Genomic DNA, 16,178 nt, shown 5'->3' on the forward strand with positions numbered 1-16,178 from the left:
CTGAATCGATGGAAATACCCTTCAATGACATTCCAGATAAATGTCTCTGGGTTGCCAGCTATTCGTTATCGGGTTCTAGTTGGCACTGCTGGCACCCCGCTCGTGTTCAACATCAGGGATTATATTTATGAGTAATTTGTAGACGTTATTTCAAGATGGAATCCGAAGGTTCGAATGGAACTTTTATAAACATATTTAATTTTGAAAGGAAAAAAAGGAAATAAAACAATAACATGTAAAGCAACAAATATAATGCTTTTATCAACATATAAAAACACAAGTATCCCTTTATCTTTAAAATTACTCAATAATATATCATGAAATGCATTAAAAAATACCTTCATTATTTCATTTTATTCATTTAATCTTTTCCATATGCAAAAATAGCATGGAAACCCCTATCTCAATTCATTCAATAAAATGAACGATGCAGTTTAGTGCATGCTGTAATATTTTTACCAAAATAGGAACCCCCATTCTTAAAACATTTCAAGCGAAGCAAACTTCAATAGTTCTTGTTCAATTGTAATGCTATATGATCATCGAGCTGTGATTTTGATGAGATATGCTCAAATAAAGGACACCGAGTTATACTTATCTATACTCTTACTTTCGCAGGGTCAACTATGGCTAAAATATATTGAATGTGGTATAGAATTGAATCCAATTTGACAAATTTAAATAAAAATTGAATGAAATAGACCAAGGAAGATAAACTATTTGAATTTGTGTATCTTGATGAAACTTGAATATTTCAAAAATGTTCATTGTGGAACTCTTGGCATAACAGTAATAAAAAAGTGTAAAGACAACAAAAATTGATGGAAAATGGTAAAAGTTACAATAGCATTCGAATAGGTTTTTTGGTGATTATATTTATTAATATTTAATTGCAGATATATGGTCGAGAAGGATTCCATCAAAAACTGTTTGGATATGTGGAAGGCAGCATTGTTAACCATAACACCTTCGGTTTTAATGAACTCGATAAGACACACAGAGGAAGTAATTGATAAATGGTGGAATTGTGAATATGTTTTAGACAGATTACAAATTAACAGTTTAGTGATTGAATTGGACAGTGAGTGGGAAAGTGACAGTGACTGAAGGGAACTTTCGGGATATGTGATAATGCCGTGCAATACTAGAAAATCTTTAGATAGAGTGATGAGAGCGGAAACAACTAACGATATGCACAAAATTAATTAATATATTCATGAATTGAATATTAAACATGAGCTAGGTTAGAAAGTATGAGGAGGGAATGAATATTAACTGTTTTGTAGATATGGTAAATTTAGACAGAATTCAGTGATTAGATTTATGAAGAATGGTGTACACAGATAGTACCAGAAGAAATAAAATATACAGTGATACCAAGATGACTTGACAAGTAATCACACCATCGAAGGTAATCAGAACTAAAAGTAAAAAGGTAAATATGCTCTCGAATGAAAGTAAAATACGTTTCTCAGATATACAATTGTTAATTAGATAGATTGGGCCTTCAGTTTATACCACTATATAAAAAAATGTACCTAGAAACTCTATCTCATGGGTGGTGTGGAAAGAGTTTAATGTAAACAAAACAAATCTAACCCGCAAACTATTGTACCTGTGTTCTTAATTGTAGTTTTAAGTCCTTCTGTAATATATGTATTAGATGTACTATAATGTTAAAATAAATCATATTTGATAACATTTTTATTGAATTATTTTATTTAGATTAGAATTTTCTTGTATGTTAAAGCCAAATTGAACTAAAACTCAGAGTTGATGCGGCAACATTGTAATGTTTCGACGTCACAAATATCTATGATGCATTACTAAAACAACTTTGAGTAGACTGTACGTGATCTTTTTGGGATGGGGGCAGTAAAGAAACGTATTTATCCAAATTTATTGCCGTTATATTTGTTTTTATACGTTTTACAATGTGTATTCAACGATTTGGTTATATAAAAATTGATCGATCGACCCGTATGACTCAACCTACATTTCAGCATGTCCGTAAACCAAATATCTCGCTTTGCCTTCATTCCCAGAACCGAACTGAGGCATCTCTCACGTGGGATCGTTGCGAGATACGGGAATGGTCCAGATAGAGGTTGATCTCTCGTCAGTTTCCGCCATTTCCGTTGAATTGGAATAGAATTACTAGGTACGTAGTAACAGCACCGCACACCTATAACATGTTATCAATGACATCATTGGCTCGACTAATCGGGTGCCGTGTATAATGTGTTACTACGATGTTTTGGCGCCAGCATAATTTATAAAAATAAACGTTTTATCATGTGTGTTATATTTTGACAGAGATGTGTTGCGATAATGTAAATTTTAAAACGTAGATGGCAAAGCCATATGTGAAAATCAATGAAATTGATTACCAAAACATTGATAATCAATCATCTACATCAGCATAAACAGTCACTTACTTCCTAAATATTCTGCAATTACGTTCTTGATAGAAAGAAAATACTTTGTTTTAACAAATGTTTGTTTGTATTAAAGCATTCTGTTCAACTGTACTGTTCTTTTAAAATTATTTATTTCTTATTATTTAATTAAATAATATCCCTAGGCTATTAGTGTAAAACCAAGATTTGTTTGTTTACATTTTCTCGATATTCTTTTCTTAAAATACAGATAAAGACGTATACCACCCAAGGAGATCATTAATCGTTCGAATTATCTATCTAGTAATTCTATATTTTAGACCTTTTTAGTTCGGGTGGTTTATATCTTAAAATACAATTAAACGATAATATAAAGGAACTAGGCGGGTTTGTTTCTTTTTAATGGAATACTATGCGGATGCTTTTGCGGATACATAGCGATAGAGATAATTACCCTGAATGGCAACACTATTGATGTATCTTCGAGGGTTGTACTTGCTAGATGTGATATCTTAACATGTCCAAGAGATGTTAGTAATTCATAACAGCTCATTTCAGAAGACGCGATGCTCAATAATACAAACCAATACCATTTTGTTATTTAGTTTCTTTCCTTGAGTTTCATCAAATGGTGAGTTTGTTTACAGAGTATTCCAGTTTTCCGTATCGTATTTCATATGTTTCGAATCCCGCTGTGACATGGTCGTAAATTTATGTTTGTGGTTGTTTAATATTTGTGATTTTACTAGGCAAGAGTGTAAAATCCGACAAGGAAAATGATCCCAGTCACGCCGGTAACCAGGCTGGGTAAGACCGGATATCTTCTGGGATGATTTCTCTTGGTCACCCGCCAGTCGGTAGGCTTAATGTCGAGGATCATGATTTGGAGCCCACGTTAAACAATAGGTCAAGGCCAGATAAACCGTCTTAGGTAAAAAGGAGACTTTAAAATACAAAAAAATACTTGTCAGTATATTTATTTATCGATACTATTATTTATTAGTATTATGACCCGCCCGCATAAGTAACTAACTGTACTTTTAGCTGCCAGTATATAACTGTCAGTAATGCTATATTTCAATATTACGTGACATTAGAGGTATCTGTCTTGTTAGTGACCGATTCTTGTTATATTTCATGTTTATATTTAATTTCTTGGAAATTGAAAATTGGTTATGCAGGTAAGTTATTGTAATTTAATAGAATAGTAATAGAACACCAGCATTATTTCTGCTATTATTTCTTTCAATTCCCAATAAGCCACCTAAGGCTCGATCCAATTTTTTTCCCTAGTTCCTCAACATTTTTAACTGGTGGGTTCCTTCGCATAGCTGTATTGAAATAATTTCTTCATACTTGCTTTCTTCGCTCATACTTGTTAATATAGTTAATTTTAACCTTTTGGATCTGTGTGACATTTGGTTTTATATCCTGGGTCCTATCTTTTCAGTCTTATTGAGGTCCAATCTCTTTAAGATTATTACCTTTAGTCTGTGAAATAATACTAAGGATATTAATCTACGCAGCTTCTTTATTCATTAATTCAAAGTTTGATTATCCGAATAAATATATTGGGTTAAGGCTGTTTAATCAAGATAGTTTGGATTTTTTTGGATCTATTAGAGCTCATGGATTGAAGAATATACTATCATTTGGCATCACATAATTTTTTCATCTCATTCGCCTTTAGGAAATTGTGAAGAGGATGAATATGACGGCTCTTATAATTTACATTCTATACTAACAGCGAATGACTCTATATCTTCAATTGCAGATATTCATCACTACATAGTATAAAACAAAGTCGCCTTTTCTGTCCCTATATCCCTATGTGCGCTTAAATCTTTAAAACTACGCAACGGATTTTGATGCGGTTTTTTTCAATAGATAGAGTGATTCAAGAGGAAGGTTCGTATGTATAATACATGCATAATATACTAAGGCAACATTGCTAATTTTAGAGGTTTCTAACGTGATGTCGTAAATTAACCTATTTTTTAGGCTTATTTAGCAATTAGCAAAAACGCTGCCTAACCCTACGAGTTAGATCAAATTAATGTACTACAGTATTGTACACCATAAAAAGGTCTACAAAAAAGTCCGCGATGGTATATGTTTATCTTTTAGGGATAACCCACATTAACCATTTTTATTGTTTACTTTTTACGTGAGAAAATGGCTTATTTACGAAGCTATTTTAAGCAATACGGCATTAATCCTTATCGAATTAAGTACCTTAAATACAGTGTGCAATTAATATAGATCAATATGGTTCCTTACAGCATGTAAATTAAACAAATATTTTCGGAGATATTACAAATTTAAAATTTGCGTTTAAAAATGTGTAATGTAATAAAAATTGTATGAATTTAGATATTCCAAAGATAGCAGGAAATCTTCATAGTAAGTATAGGGGAAGAGGAATTGTTTTACTCCAAATTTAATGCGTGCAGGCCAAGGGCAGTAATGAATGAACCAAAAATACTGGATCGATTTTAATCATGTTTTCATTGAGTGACATAGGCATATATATTTTATGCTCGTGCAAAGTCGGAGCGGGCCGCTATGTTTTTATATACAACGTTCATATTTTTTCTGTAGTGTATTTAATTTAGTATCAGCATTGCACCCGTGCGAAGCCGGGGCGGGTCGCTAGTATATGAGTAAACCAGTCAAGGCAATATCTTATGTCCCAAAAAATTGTTTATACTGTTAATAGGTCTCTGAGCTACCTCTTTTATTTTATCACGCGATATTGCCACGTCGATAATATAACATATTTTTGTCAAATATAATTAAAAGATGTAAATTTAAAACGTAATTTTTAAACATGTAAATTTTAATTGTACCTACATAATGATTTACCAGATAAAATATTACAAATAATAAGGTGCGCTGTATACTTTTGGGTAAACAGAATTTTAACAGGGAAATACACAAAGTTTGCTTTCACTAGATAGATAACTCTGAGAGATCTAGATGATAGAATAGATTAAATTAATGGCACTAAACAAATATGGAAAAGGGAAAAGACTGAAGAACCGATTCTGATTTGCTTCAAAGTTCTTTGTTTATGATTTTATATATATAATATTTATATAATATTATATGTATAATATTACATTAATATGTTTTTTATTTAAATCTTATTAGTTAATTAAACGTGACGTCAGGTCTGTCACGTACCGCACCTGCGTGGCAAACTATATCAAAGAACCAATCAAACGTCTTCACAGAAAAATGCTTTTTGCAGGTGCCTATAATGCATATTTAAATAGGCCAATCAAGTTACTTGTTGAATGCTGTGCAAAGCATAATATTTCGCCAGAGACCTCTATTGAGTTTTCTCTCTATTACTCTATGGATATGCAAGGTAAATATGATATGAAAGGTAGATACTGACTTAGGTCATAATCCAAACATCAAATTATATTGTCAGTCCAAACTTTCAACTACTGATTCTATCTCTAATTATATTTCTAATTCAACTCATTTTTCATTGGTACTCTAACAACCTTAAAATGATGAAATAAATACTTACTGATGTTAAGAGATTTCTATTGATGGCAAAAAACCCGCATGCATGGAAGCTTATCTCAGCATAGAAGAATTGGGATGCAAAATGTTTCAACTGCAAACGGTATAGAAAATAAACTCGGTGATATTTCACCAAGCGATACTGACCAGTTTCTTAGTTTCCTTGTCGAATTCTAACAACGCCATCTCTGATATCAAGCTACTCGTTATCTTGTACTGTATTAAACATTAATATAATCATATTTTGAATGAATAATAAGGAAACGTTACCTCATCTAGGCAATTTTGACAGGGCTCCACCAAAATCAACAACCTGCCGATGTGTCCCAATACCCAGAGTACCTGCAGAGTCCCGAAGAACGAAAATTTTCCCTTGAAGATCTCCAGCAACAAAAAGTACGGCGTTACAACCAGGTGAAGTAAACAACTCAGGATCAGCAACTGAAATATACTTAATATCAGTCTTGAACATGTTAAAATGATGTTGAAAATTTACCAAAACTCCGTTTGAAGCTGAGGAATTGATTATTTCCACGGAATCCTTGATTTTTCCGTAAACTTTCAATAATTCTATCATTCTGTTAGCTGAAATATATTACCGAAACATCATCAAGTAATCCAGGTGCGTTAGATTAAGGATGCCGAAAAAATGTCGATATTTTGGCCGATATTTTTTTTACTGATGTGCCGATATATCGATATTTTTGTTAGTCCATATTTTTAGATATTAAATATGTTTCTTAAACATTATCAAAAACCATTTAATTATATTTAATAAACCATTGAAAATGTTACTTAACTTTAAAAGTATAGTGTATTTTAGTACTTATTTGTAAGGGCTTATTGGAGATATAAATATATATTGTAAAAAAATATCGATATTTTGTTACCTCTGATATATTGATAACCTTTTAAAAATATTGAAAACTATATATCGATATTTTTGTTAGTCAATATTTTTAGATATTAAAAAAAAATTAAATATGTTTCTTAAACATTATCAAAATCCATTTAATTATATTTAATAAACCTTTTAAAATCGTACTTAACTTTAAAGGTGTAGTACATTTTAGTACTTATTTGTAAGGGCTTATTGGAAATATAAATATATATTGTAAAAAAGTATCGATATTTTGTTACCTCTGATATATTGATAACCTTTTAAAAATATTGAAAACTATATATCGATATTTTTGTTAGTCGATATTTTTAGATATTAAAAAAAAATTAAATATGTTTCTTAAACATTATCAAAATCCATTTAATTATATTTAATAAACCTTTTAAAATCGTACTTAACTTTAAAGGTGTAGTACATTTTAGTACTTATTTGTAAGGGCTTATTGGAAATATAAATATATATTGTAAAAAAATATCGATATTTTGTTACCTCTGATATATTGATAACCTTTTAAAAATATTGAAAACTATATATCGATATTTTTGTTAGTCGATATTTTTAGATATTAAAAAAAAATTGAATATGTTTCTTAAACATTATCAAAATCCATTTAATTATATTTAATAAACCTTTTAAAATAGTACTTAACTTTAAATGTGTAGTACATTTTAGTACTTATTTGTAAGGGCTTATTGGAAATATAAATATATATTGTAAAAAAGTATCGATATTTTGTTACCTCTGATATATTGATAACATTTAAAAATATTGAAAACTATATATCGATATTTTTGTTAGTCGATATTTTTAGATATTAAAAAAAATTGAATATGTTTCTTAAACATTATCAAAATCCATTTAATTATATTTAATAAACCTTTTAAAATCGTACTTAATTTTAAAGGTGTAGTATATTTTAGTACTTATTTGTAAGGGCTTATTGGAAATATAAATATATATTGTAAAAAAGTATCGATATTTTGTTACCTCTGATATATTGATAACCTTTTAAAAATATTGAAAGCGATATATCGATATTTTTGTTAGTCGATATTTTTAGATATTAAAAAAAATTAAATATGTTTCTTAAACATTATCAAAAACCATTTAATTATATTTAATAAACCTTTTAAAATGTTAGTTAATTTTAAAGGGGTAGTGTATTTTAGTGCTCATTTGTAAGGGTTTATTGGAGATATAAATATATATTGTAAAAAATTATCGATATTTTGTTACCTCTGATATATTGATAACTTTTTAAAAATATTGAAGACGATATGTCGATATTTTTCTCGGTGGTCGACACCCTTAGTTTAGATACCGTTGAAAAAAGCTATGAATGAGATGTGACTAGGAATCTGTTATGTAAAGGCGCTCGATCAGATGGAAAGGTTTAGTATAGTTAATTTTCTTAATAAAGTGTTGGTAATGCCAAACTTTTTCGGATTTATTGAATTATGTTAGTTTGCTAAAAAGTTTGTTTGAATAAAATTCATATCTGTCTCTAAACTTTACTTGTTGAGATGGTGGATTCTTATGTTGTTTATTTTTTTTATTAATCTCCTAGAACGTCAACAATCTGCCCGTGGGCAATAAGTATTATTATATGATCTCAGTTATATAATATAACTATCCTGACATATAGAAGATCACCTCAGTAATTGATTGTTTGTTTTACTTGTTTAACAGTAAATTTCTCATGTGGCAAATCCATTTGAAACAGAGTGCTATATTGCTTAAATAATGTGGTATTTCTTCGTCACAATTAAAAGATTAAGGGACTGGATGTGAAAGGACAACGAAATGAAAATGTTTTAAAATATAAAGCCTGATATGGGCTTCACAAAAATTAAATTTACTATAGCGTTCATTACATTACCTGCGCTTTTTCCAAGCTTTGGCGTTTCGTCAACATTTCTATCATTAACCTTGTTATTGTTGAACGTTTTCTTTTCAACAACAAACAAACGTTTGAAAAGAGACTTGATGTTTTGTTTTTCGCTGATCAGGTTCTTGTTTAAACTTGCTATTCTGACGTGAGTGTAAAAGATTAGATGCCAGTAATAGATCTCTTGGAAGAGCAAGATGTAGTACAACAGGTAATAGCTTAGGTAGTTCTTCAGATACATCAGTGGATTTTCCGCGAGCCCTTGTAAGAAACAATAGTAGCTTATATCGGAGAGTAATAGTACGGTGAACCCCAAATTGGTAAATAATAGAAAACGAGTAGAGTTACGACGATATTTCTTGTAGTTTTTTACTGGTGTAATACTATCGATCTGCAAAAGAAGTAATTAAAATGTTTTCTAATGCTTTCAGTTCTATTTTGCTTATTTGTGCATATTTTATTATATTTAATTTTTGAATAAATAAAAGCATATTAATAAGAATAGTGTCTGATATCTAATAAATTCATGAATACATGAATCGAACCGGCGACCTCAGTTTGGGGATGAACGATCCAACCACCACACCATAAAAACTATTCCCCTATATATTTCTACGAGGTTTTATATATTATGTATAATGCGTAAAAGCAAACTGAATGGCTTTTGCATTGAACGACTTCCGATTTTTCGCTATATCAGCTCAGCAAAATTATTATATAGAAATATCTGAAAAATATGTAAAAACCTTGTAAGTGCCTTTCTCCCCAACCGATCCTGACTTGGTTAAAATGGGACCATCTCAGAAGTTTACACTTTCGAATAAAAAGGTAATTTTGAAAATCGGCCTACAATTGACGAATAAATCTGCGAATATACATTAAAATAATGTATATACAGTCGAACATAGACCATCATCCTTTTCCGAACTCGGTTTAAAAAACAGTAGTGTTGGTACATACATATTATTATTATAGACACTAACTAAAGACTGGAGGGATCTTATAGTTATATACTTCGTTTTTCTTCTTTCTTATCAAAGGAAAAGCCTTGCTCAAAATAACTTAAGATGTGACTTAAGATATATTTAAAATTTGATAATTTATGTTTATTTATACCTCACTCCATATGTCTAGAAGTCTAATAAACTTCTTCATTCGAAATGGGATCGATATAATCCCATATAAAGCGATGACGATCACTACTGCCATATCGCACATGGCTATGAACATGGTTTTTGACTTCCTCATTCGATAGTTATCTACAGTTGTGTCAGAGTGAACTCCCCATATGGTTCCAGCACCTGTGAACAAAATCTCTTCATTGTTTCAAAGTGGACGTCGATGTTATCCCTTACCAAATATGAAAACGATCGCGAAACTGTAGAGAACCAAACTTTTAGAGTATTTTACTTGATAATAGTTGCCGATTTTCGTGAACGTTACTGGACATAGGCCGGCAATCCGACTGGTATAAACCAGCGGTTGGATTATCCCAAAATGCGCTTCGGATAACATTATTTCTTGTCTTAATTTCTGTGTAAAAATACTTAATCAAAAGTTACTCTGTATCAAAAGTGATTATCAATAAATTACTAATCAAGAGGAAACCCTTTCTAAACTATATAACAGGTCAATTCAAAAGTCCCCTGCCTGACACATAGATGGCGCTACTAGAATTAAATCCATATGTTTTTTAGTTAGCTCTGACCCTCAAAAGATGCGTGTATAAATTTGACAGCTGTCGAATCATTAGTTTGTGAATTATGAGTTGTTAAATAGCATTTTGAGTGAAGCAATGTTTGTTATTGTGAAAAATAATGGATTAAAAGGAATTTCGCGTGTTGATAACATATTGTTTTTTGAAGTGAAAAAATACAGATGAAGCAAAAACTTGGCTTGAGGCAGGTTTTGAGTGGTGAAATGAGCACCGAAGACGGTGAACGCAGTGGACGCCCAAAAGACATGACAACGTTAACCCTCACGTTGTTATTAGTTCTGTATATCCTTGGTAAACAGTTCAAAAATTTTATGATCTATCTGTGAGTTTATAACCTTGAAGTTCTGAGATAAAAGCCCTTTTATAGTATAATTGCATTTATTAGAAATATGTTCTTCTATAGATACTTCGACAAACAATCAACGACTTTCAGCAGTATTTTGCTTTTGATACGTTATAATAGTGGTCATCATCATCACTTTATATCCGACGTTTAGAGATAACTCCGGACTTCGGACATCCAATAAGCTGCTGTTGGTGCTGCATAACCTTGAATGTTTTTATTCAGGCATCGTCATTTCGTATCTTTAGATCAGTCCCTTTAATCTCTAAATCCAAAACTTTTTGCGACTGATCAAAGTGCCTTCCATACATTTTAATGAAATAATATACCTTCTTAATAAAGACTTACTTCTAATAAATTAAATTAAAATTTATAGAATAGCTAAATATGTCAATTATAAGAAATATCTAAGTAAATGTAATAGTAATAACAGTACTCTTACAAGAAGTGTAATCTGTGTATATGAAATTTACCGAATATAAGCACAACTTTCTGTATTCGCATCAATAACACCACTGAACTTGGAACATCTATATATTATTTTGAATAAAATCTATTTTAATATTTAACATTACCCATAAAGTTGTCGGTTTAAAGTGAATCTTCAAACCATTATGTAACATGTTAATAAAATCTCTTTAAAACCCACACACTTATAGTTAATAGACAGTGATTTTCGAAGGTACGAAGATAGAGCAGAAGTAGCGAGTTAAGAGGGTTGTTTTTACATCACTAAATTTCTGAACCGTCTATACGCACCTGTCTACGATGACAATAAAAATGTTTTAACTGATAAGAATCGTCGAACATATTTACCATCAAGCAGGGGGGTTGTTTTTTCTATAGGAGCACCCTCATCGTTTTGCAGAATTACTACAAGGAAAACTATGTTTTTATTTGTTATCTTTTTGAATAAGTAAACACGTTAATGTATGGCTTCTTAAAATTAATAAGATATGTTTAATATGAAATTATTGTTCTTTTGTTGAGGATGTAGAAAATGTTAATGTTATTTGAGTAATCTTATTCAAAATTCGTTGTAGTCAAAATTAAGGATAGAAATTCATGTACAATGTTTTATTACAATCTAGAAGTCTTCTAATAATATTATATACATGAAGTCCCCTAATAACTTCATTAAATCTAACTCTAACATAACATGAATCAAATTATCATGATATCCGGTCGTTTTATTGAAAAACAGCATCGGTTTTAGTGCTCACAATATATAGACTATTCAAAGTTTTTTTAATAATGCATCATGGATATTTGTGACGTCGAGATATTGCAATGTTGCCAAATTAACTCTGAGTTTTAGTTCAGTTTGGCCTTGATATACAAAAAAATTCTAATCTAAATAAAATAATTGAATAAAAATATTATGAAATATAATTTATTTTAACATTATAGTAAATCTAATACATATATTATAGAGGGACTTAAAACTACAATTAAGATACAGCTATAATAAGTTATAGGGTAGATTTGTTTTGTTTACATTAACTCTTTTCCACAACATCCATGAGATAGAGTTTCTAAGCGCGTTTTTGTATGTAGTGTTATCCCCCTGGAGGCCTAATGCACCTAATTTACAATTGTATATCTGAGAAACGCATTTTACTATCATTCGAGAGCGTATTTACTTTTTTCGTTTAGTTCTTGTTTCCTTCAATGGTGCGTTCACTTGTCAAGTCATCTTGGCATCACCGTATATTTTATTTCTTCTGCCACTATCCGTGTACACCATTCTTTATAAAATTAATCACTGAATTCTGTCTAATGCATTTATCATATCTACAAAACAGTTAGTATTCATTCTCTCCTCATACGTTGTTACCTCATGTTTAATTTTGAACAATTACCAACTATCTGTGCGCACAAATCTTTCACGATCTATAGTACCATTTTCTACAGTTATATTCAATTAATTATGTGCATACCTTTAGTTGTTTCCACTTTCATCACTCTGTCTCCGGAATTTCTAGCATTGCACAGTATTATCACATATCCTGAAAGTTGTCTTCAGTCGCTTTCACTTTCCCACTCATTGTCCAATGCAATCACTAAACTGTTAATTTCTAATCTGTCTGAAACATGTTCACAATTCCACCATTTATCAATTACTTCCTCTGTATGTCTAATCGAGTCCATCCAAGCCCAAGGTGTTATGGTTGACAATGTTTCCTTCCACATATCCAAACAGTTTTTGATGGAATATCCTTTTCAACCAGCAATATATCTGCAATTAATTATTGATCAATATAATAATCAACAAAACCTAATCGAATGCTATTGTAACTTTAATTTTTTTCCATCAACTTTTGTTGTCCTTACACTTTTTTGTTACCGTTTTGCCAAGAGTGGCAAGTTTCATAAAAATACACAAATTCAAATAGTTTATCTTCCTTGGTCTTATTTTATGCCTTTAAAATTTTAGTTCTTGTTAAGGTAAGTTCTGGAAGTTCCATTAAACCTCTCCGAGGGTTATATTTGCACTATTTAAACCCTATGCCCTGTAAGAGTGTATAAAAGGATGTCTTACATCATTCAAAAATCTGCATGTCCCTAATTCTTTCATGTATACTTTTCAGAGAGACAATTTTAAAATAAGTTTACTAAATTATGTTTATATTGATAAATTAGTTTGTGTACTTACTGTTCTTATAGATTTCGTATATTTTCGTATTACAAAATTCGTCACCCACTTTGTATGTAGATGGGTTTTCGTGGATGAATCTAATGTATTATTCTTCATTTTGTAAGCGATGTTATTCACAGTACTCACAGTAATATTTAGCCCGGCAGCAAACCGCTAAAAACATTTTCAATAAAATTGTAGGGACATATATTATTTAATATTATTAATAATTGTCTATCTAATAGAATTTATCAACCAAAAGGGGCCTCCATTATCTCGTTCCCTTTCTAAATAACCTAGTAGAGCCGGAATCAATTTGTGACCCTGAATATCTATTGTTTTGGGCATTTGCAAACAAAGTTATATGATATATTACGTAGCGACTTAAATTATCAAAATAATCAGAGGGCTAAAATAATGTTTGCCGGTTTATAACCCGTAGTAATTATAACTAATATTTTGAATATTTTAGCGTACATCTGACGGACAGCGACGGGCTCTCAGATGTATAAAAAATTCTTGAAAGCAATAGTGATAAGAGATTTTAAGTCTTACCTATAAATTATCGTGGCTGTATAATTAACTGTAGTTTTTAGATATGCTATAATGTTAAAATAAATTATATTTGATAACAATTTTGTTCAATTATTTCAATTATGTTCAAACTGAACTAAAACTAAAACACAAATATCCATTACGCATTACTAAAAAAGCTTTGAATTGACTATAGTTCAGATCTAGCCTCCAGCAATTACTGACTGTTTTCAGATGTCAAAAGACAGAGGACTGACTGATGTGTTACCAACATACTGGATTGGCAATTAATTAAGGGTATTCATTCATTTTCGAATAGATTTTCTTTAATTTTTTTCTTTTTTGACATAGAAATTTGTACAAAATATTAACTGAAAATCTTCATGATTTTAATATATATTGCGGTAATGGTATATTTTTATTTATCCCGCAATATAATAACATTGTGGTAACTTCCTTGATTATTTGGAATTAAACTGCGTTAACTTATAATTATTGTTAAATGTAAATTATTTTGGTTTCCTCTAGTTTGATAAGACATGACCAAAGAAGGAATTACCAACTTTTTCGATGGGATATTACAATTACAATTATTATATGAATTTGGTGAAAAATAGGCAAATTTCCGAACCATACATTTAAATATATTGGTTCAAAAATCTCTAGAGAAGAAGACAAAAAAGTATTAAAAGTGTATCTTAAAGAAAATGACACAGTATTATAAGTAATATAAATATTCATTTTCAGATCTCAAGTTACCTGGTATCTTTTTTCAGTTTTCAGAGTTTCAGTGCGGAGAACGAGGAGTACATGCTCATCTCCAACACCACTGAAGCTTTTGGTGGATATTTTGGTTCAAGAAAGGGTCAACATTCTGTTAGTAATTATTTAGCGAATAAATGCAGCTATCTTAAAAACAAATACTAGCTGAATACCTTATTAATAAATAAATATAAAGGTATAAATGTCCATCTCTTGTAATTATTGTTAGAAATACAAATAAGTTTCTTACCTGTAACAGCAGAAAGCGTCATCATGTAGGTAATTAAGTTCTTTAGAATTTGATCTAGATAAGCGTCATTTGCTGGAAACTCTTAGTTTAGAGGAGTAGATCTGCATATGAGGCTGTCGAGCACGTGGTAAAACAGTAGTCTTAAGGGATATAGGTTGTCACAGGTAGTTTCGAAAACTTGAAGACTGTAAACTTTATGTCGAAGGTAAACATGCACTGAAAACATCCACGTGCACATAAATAATTGAAAGTTCAGAGGAATTTAAATATCATATGTTTCAACTAAGCACTAATTACAAAGTGTTGTAGAATTTAATGTTGCAATTTAAAAACTATGTTGAAATATTGAAATACTTTTTCAATTTTTAGATCTTACTATATTTTGATCATAATGGTATGTATACATGTTAAATATAAATGATTTTATTAGTTAGTTCCTTATCACTAAGTATGCCTTAATATACTTGATAAATCAGGTTAAAAACTACTTGTATATAGTGTTTAGGTTTTTCTCGATATTTTGAAGCCCTCATAAAAACCTTTTAAATTTTTTATGTCACGTAAAGAGGTCAAATATTAACTTACGTGGAATATTGATCAAAATAAAAGCTTCAAATGATGATAAAATATATCCAGGAGAGAAGAATTAAATAACTAACATTTTTTTTATTAAATAATAATTGTTTTACAGGTCTTTGAAATGTTATTAAACATCAAAAAGTACTTTATCTTTGAACGTTAATACCTTTTCGATAATAAGTATTTGGCAAGTAATATTGATTATAAAAAGTTCTACAAATTTTTTGCCACATTTAAAAACCTTTTATCAATTTAATTAAAAACTAAAACAAAACAATTCCTAATATTTTCTTAAAAAAATATATTTTGAAATATACTAGTTATCTATAGAATATCTCTAGTGTACTTGCTGTTTTTAGAATAATGTGACGTGAACTTAAGAAAACAGTTTATGACCCTGACATATAGTTGTAGTACTACCATTATATCAAAATCATGAATATATGTTATATATTATTTTTTAGATATATGAAAATTGGTGTTATACAAGCAAAGTATTGAGACCTATACACTTACAATACTTGCTTGATTGCATACAATACAGTATGGTTATATATACGAGTTTGTTGATATATATTTTCAAGAACAACGTTCAGAGACCTATTGTAGGTCTAACCATATACTACAGGT

General features: G+C 30.2%; 1 protein-coding gene across 1 annotated transcript; it reads right to left on the reverse strand.

Moving 5' to 3' along the window:
- Positions 1-1,912: 1,912 nt before the first annotated feature.
- On the reverse strand, positions 1,913-11,408 carry LOC143192991 (gustatory receptor for sugar taste 43a-like). The gene is made up of 9 exons (XM_076398895.1): positions 11,361-11,408; positions 10,081-10,258; positions 9,842-10,026; positions 8,717-9,116; positions 6,433-6,521; positions 6,207-6,377; positions 6,084-6,152; positions 5,941-6,030; positions 1,913-2,185 (listed from the first exon to the last, which is right to left on the reverse strand). The coding sequence occupies exons 1-9, from the start codon at positions 11,406-11,408 to the stop codon at positions 2,120-2,122; spliced, it is 1,296 nt and encodes a 431-aa protein (XP_076255010.1). The 3' UTR covers positions 1,913-2,119.
- Positions 11,409-16,178: the final 4,770 nt, after the last annotated feature.

The sequence above is a fragment of the Rhynchophorus ferrugineus genome, unplaced genomic scaffold (genome assembly GCF_030347505.1).
Source record: "Rhynchophorus ferrugineus isolate W39M unplaced genomic scaffold, kcgeb_rfMv2 rfM3, whole genome shotgun sequence".
Classification (NCBI taxonomy): domain Eukaryota; kingdom Metazoa; phylum Arthropoda; class Insecta; order Coleoptera; family Curculionidae; genus Rhynchophorus; species Rhynchophorus ferrugineus.

Bases quoted from the DNA above. Each gene is read 5' to 3' on its own strand.
- LOC143192991 (XM_076398895.1), bottom strand. From the start codon at position 11,408: ATGTTACATAATGGTTTGAAGATTCACTTTAAACCGACAACTTTATGG. The intron at 10,027-10,080 runs GTAAGGGATAAC...TTTTGTTCACAG, and splicing joins CGCGATCGTTTTCATATTTG to GTGCTGGAACCATATGGGGA. The intron at 6,153-6,206 runs GTAACGTTTCCT...TGTTTAATACAG, and splicing joins GTCAAAATTGCCTAGATGAG to TACAAGATAACGAGTAGCTT.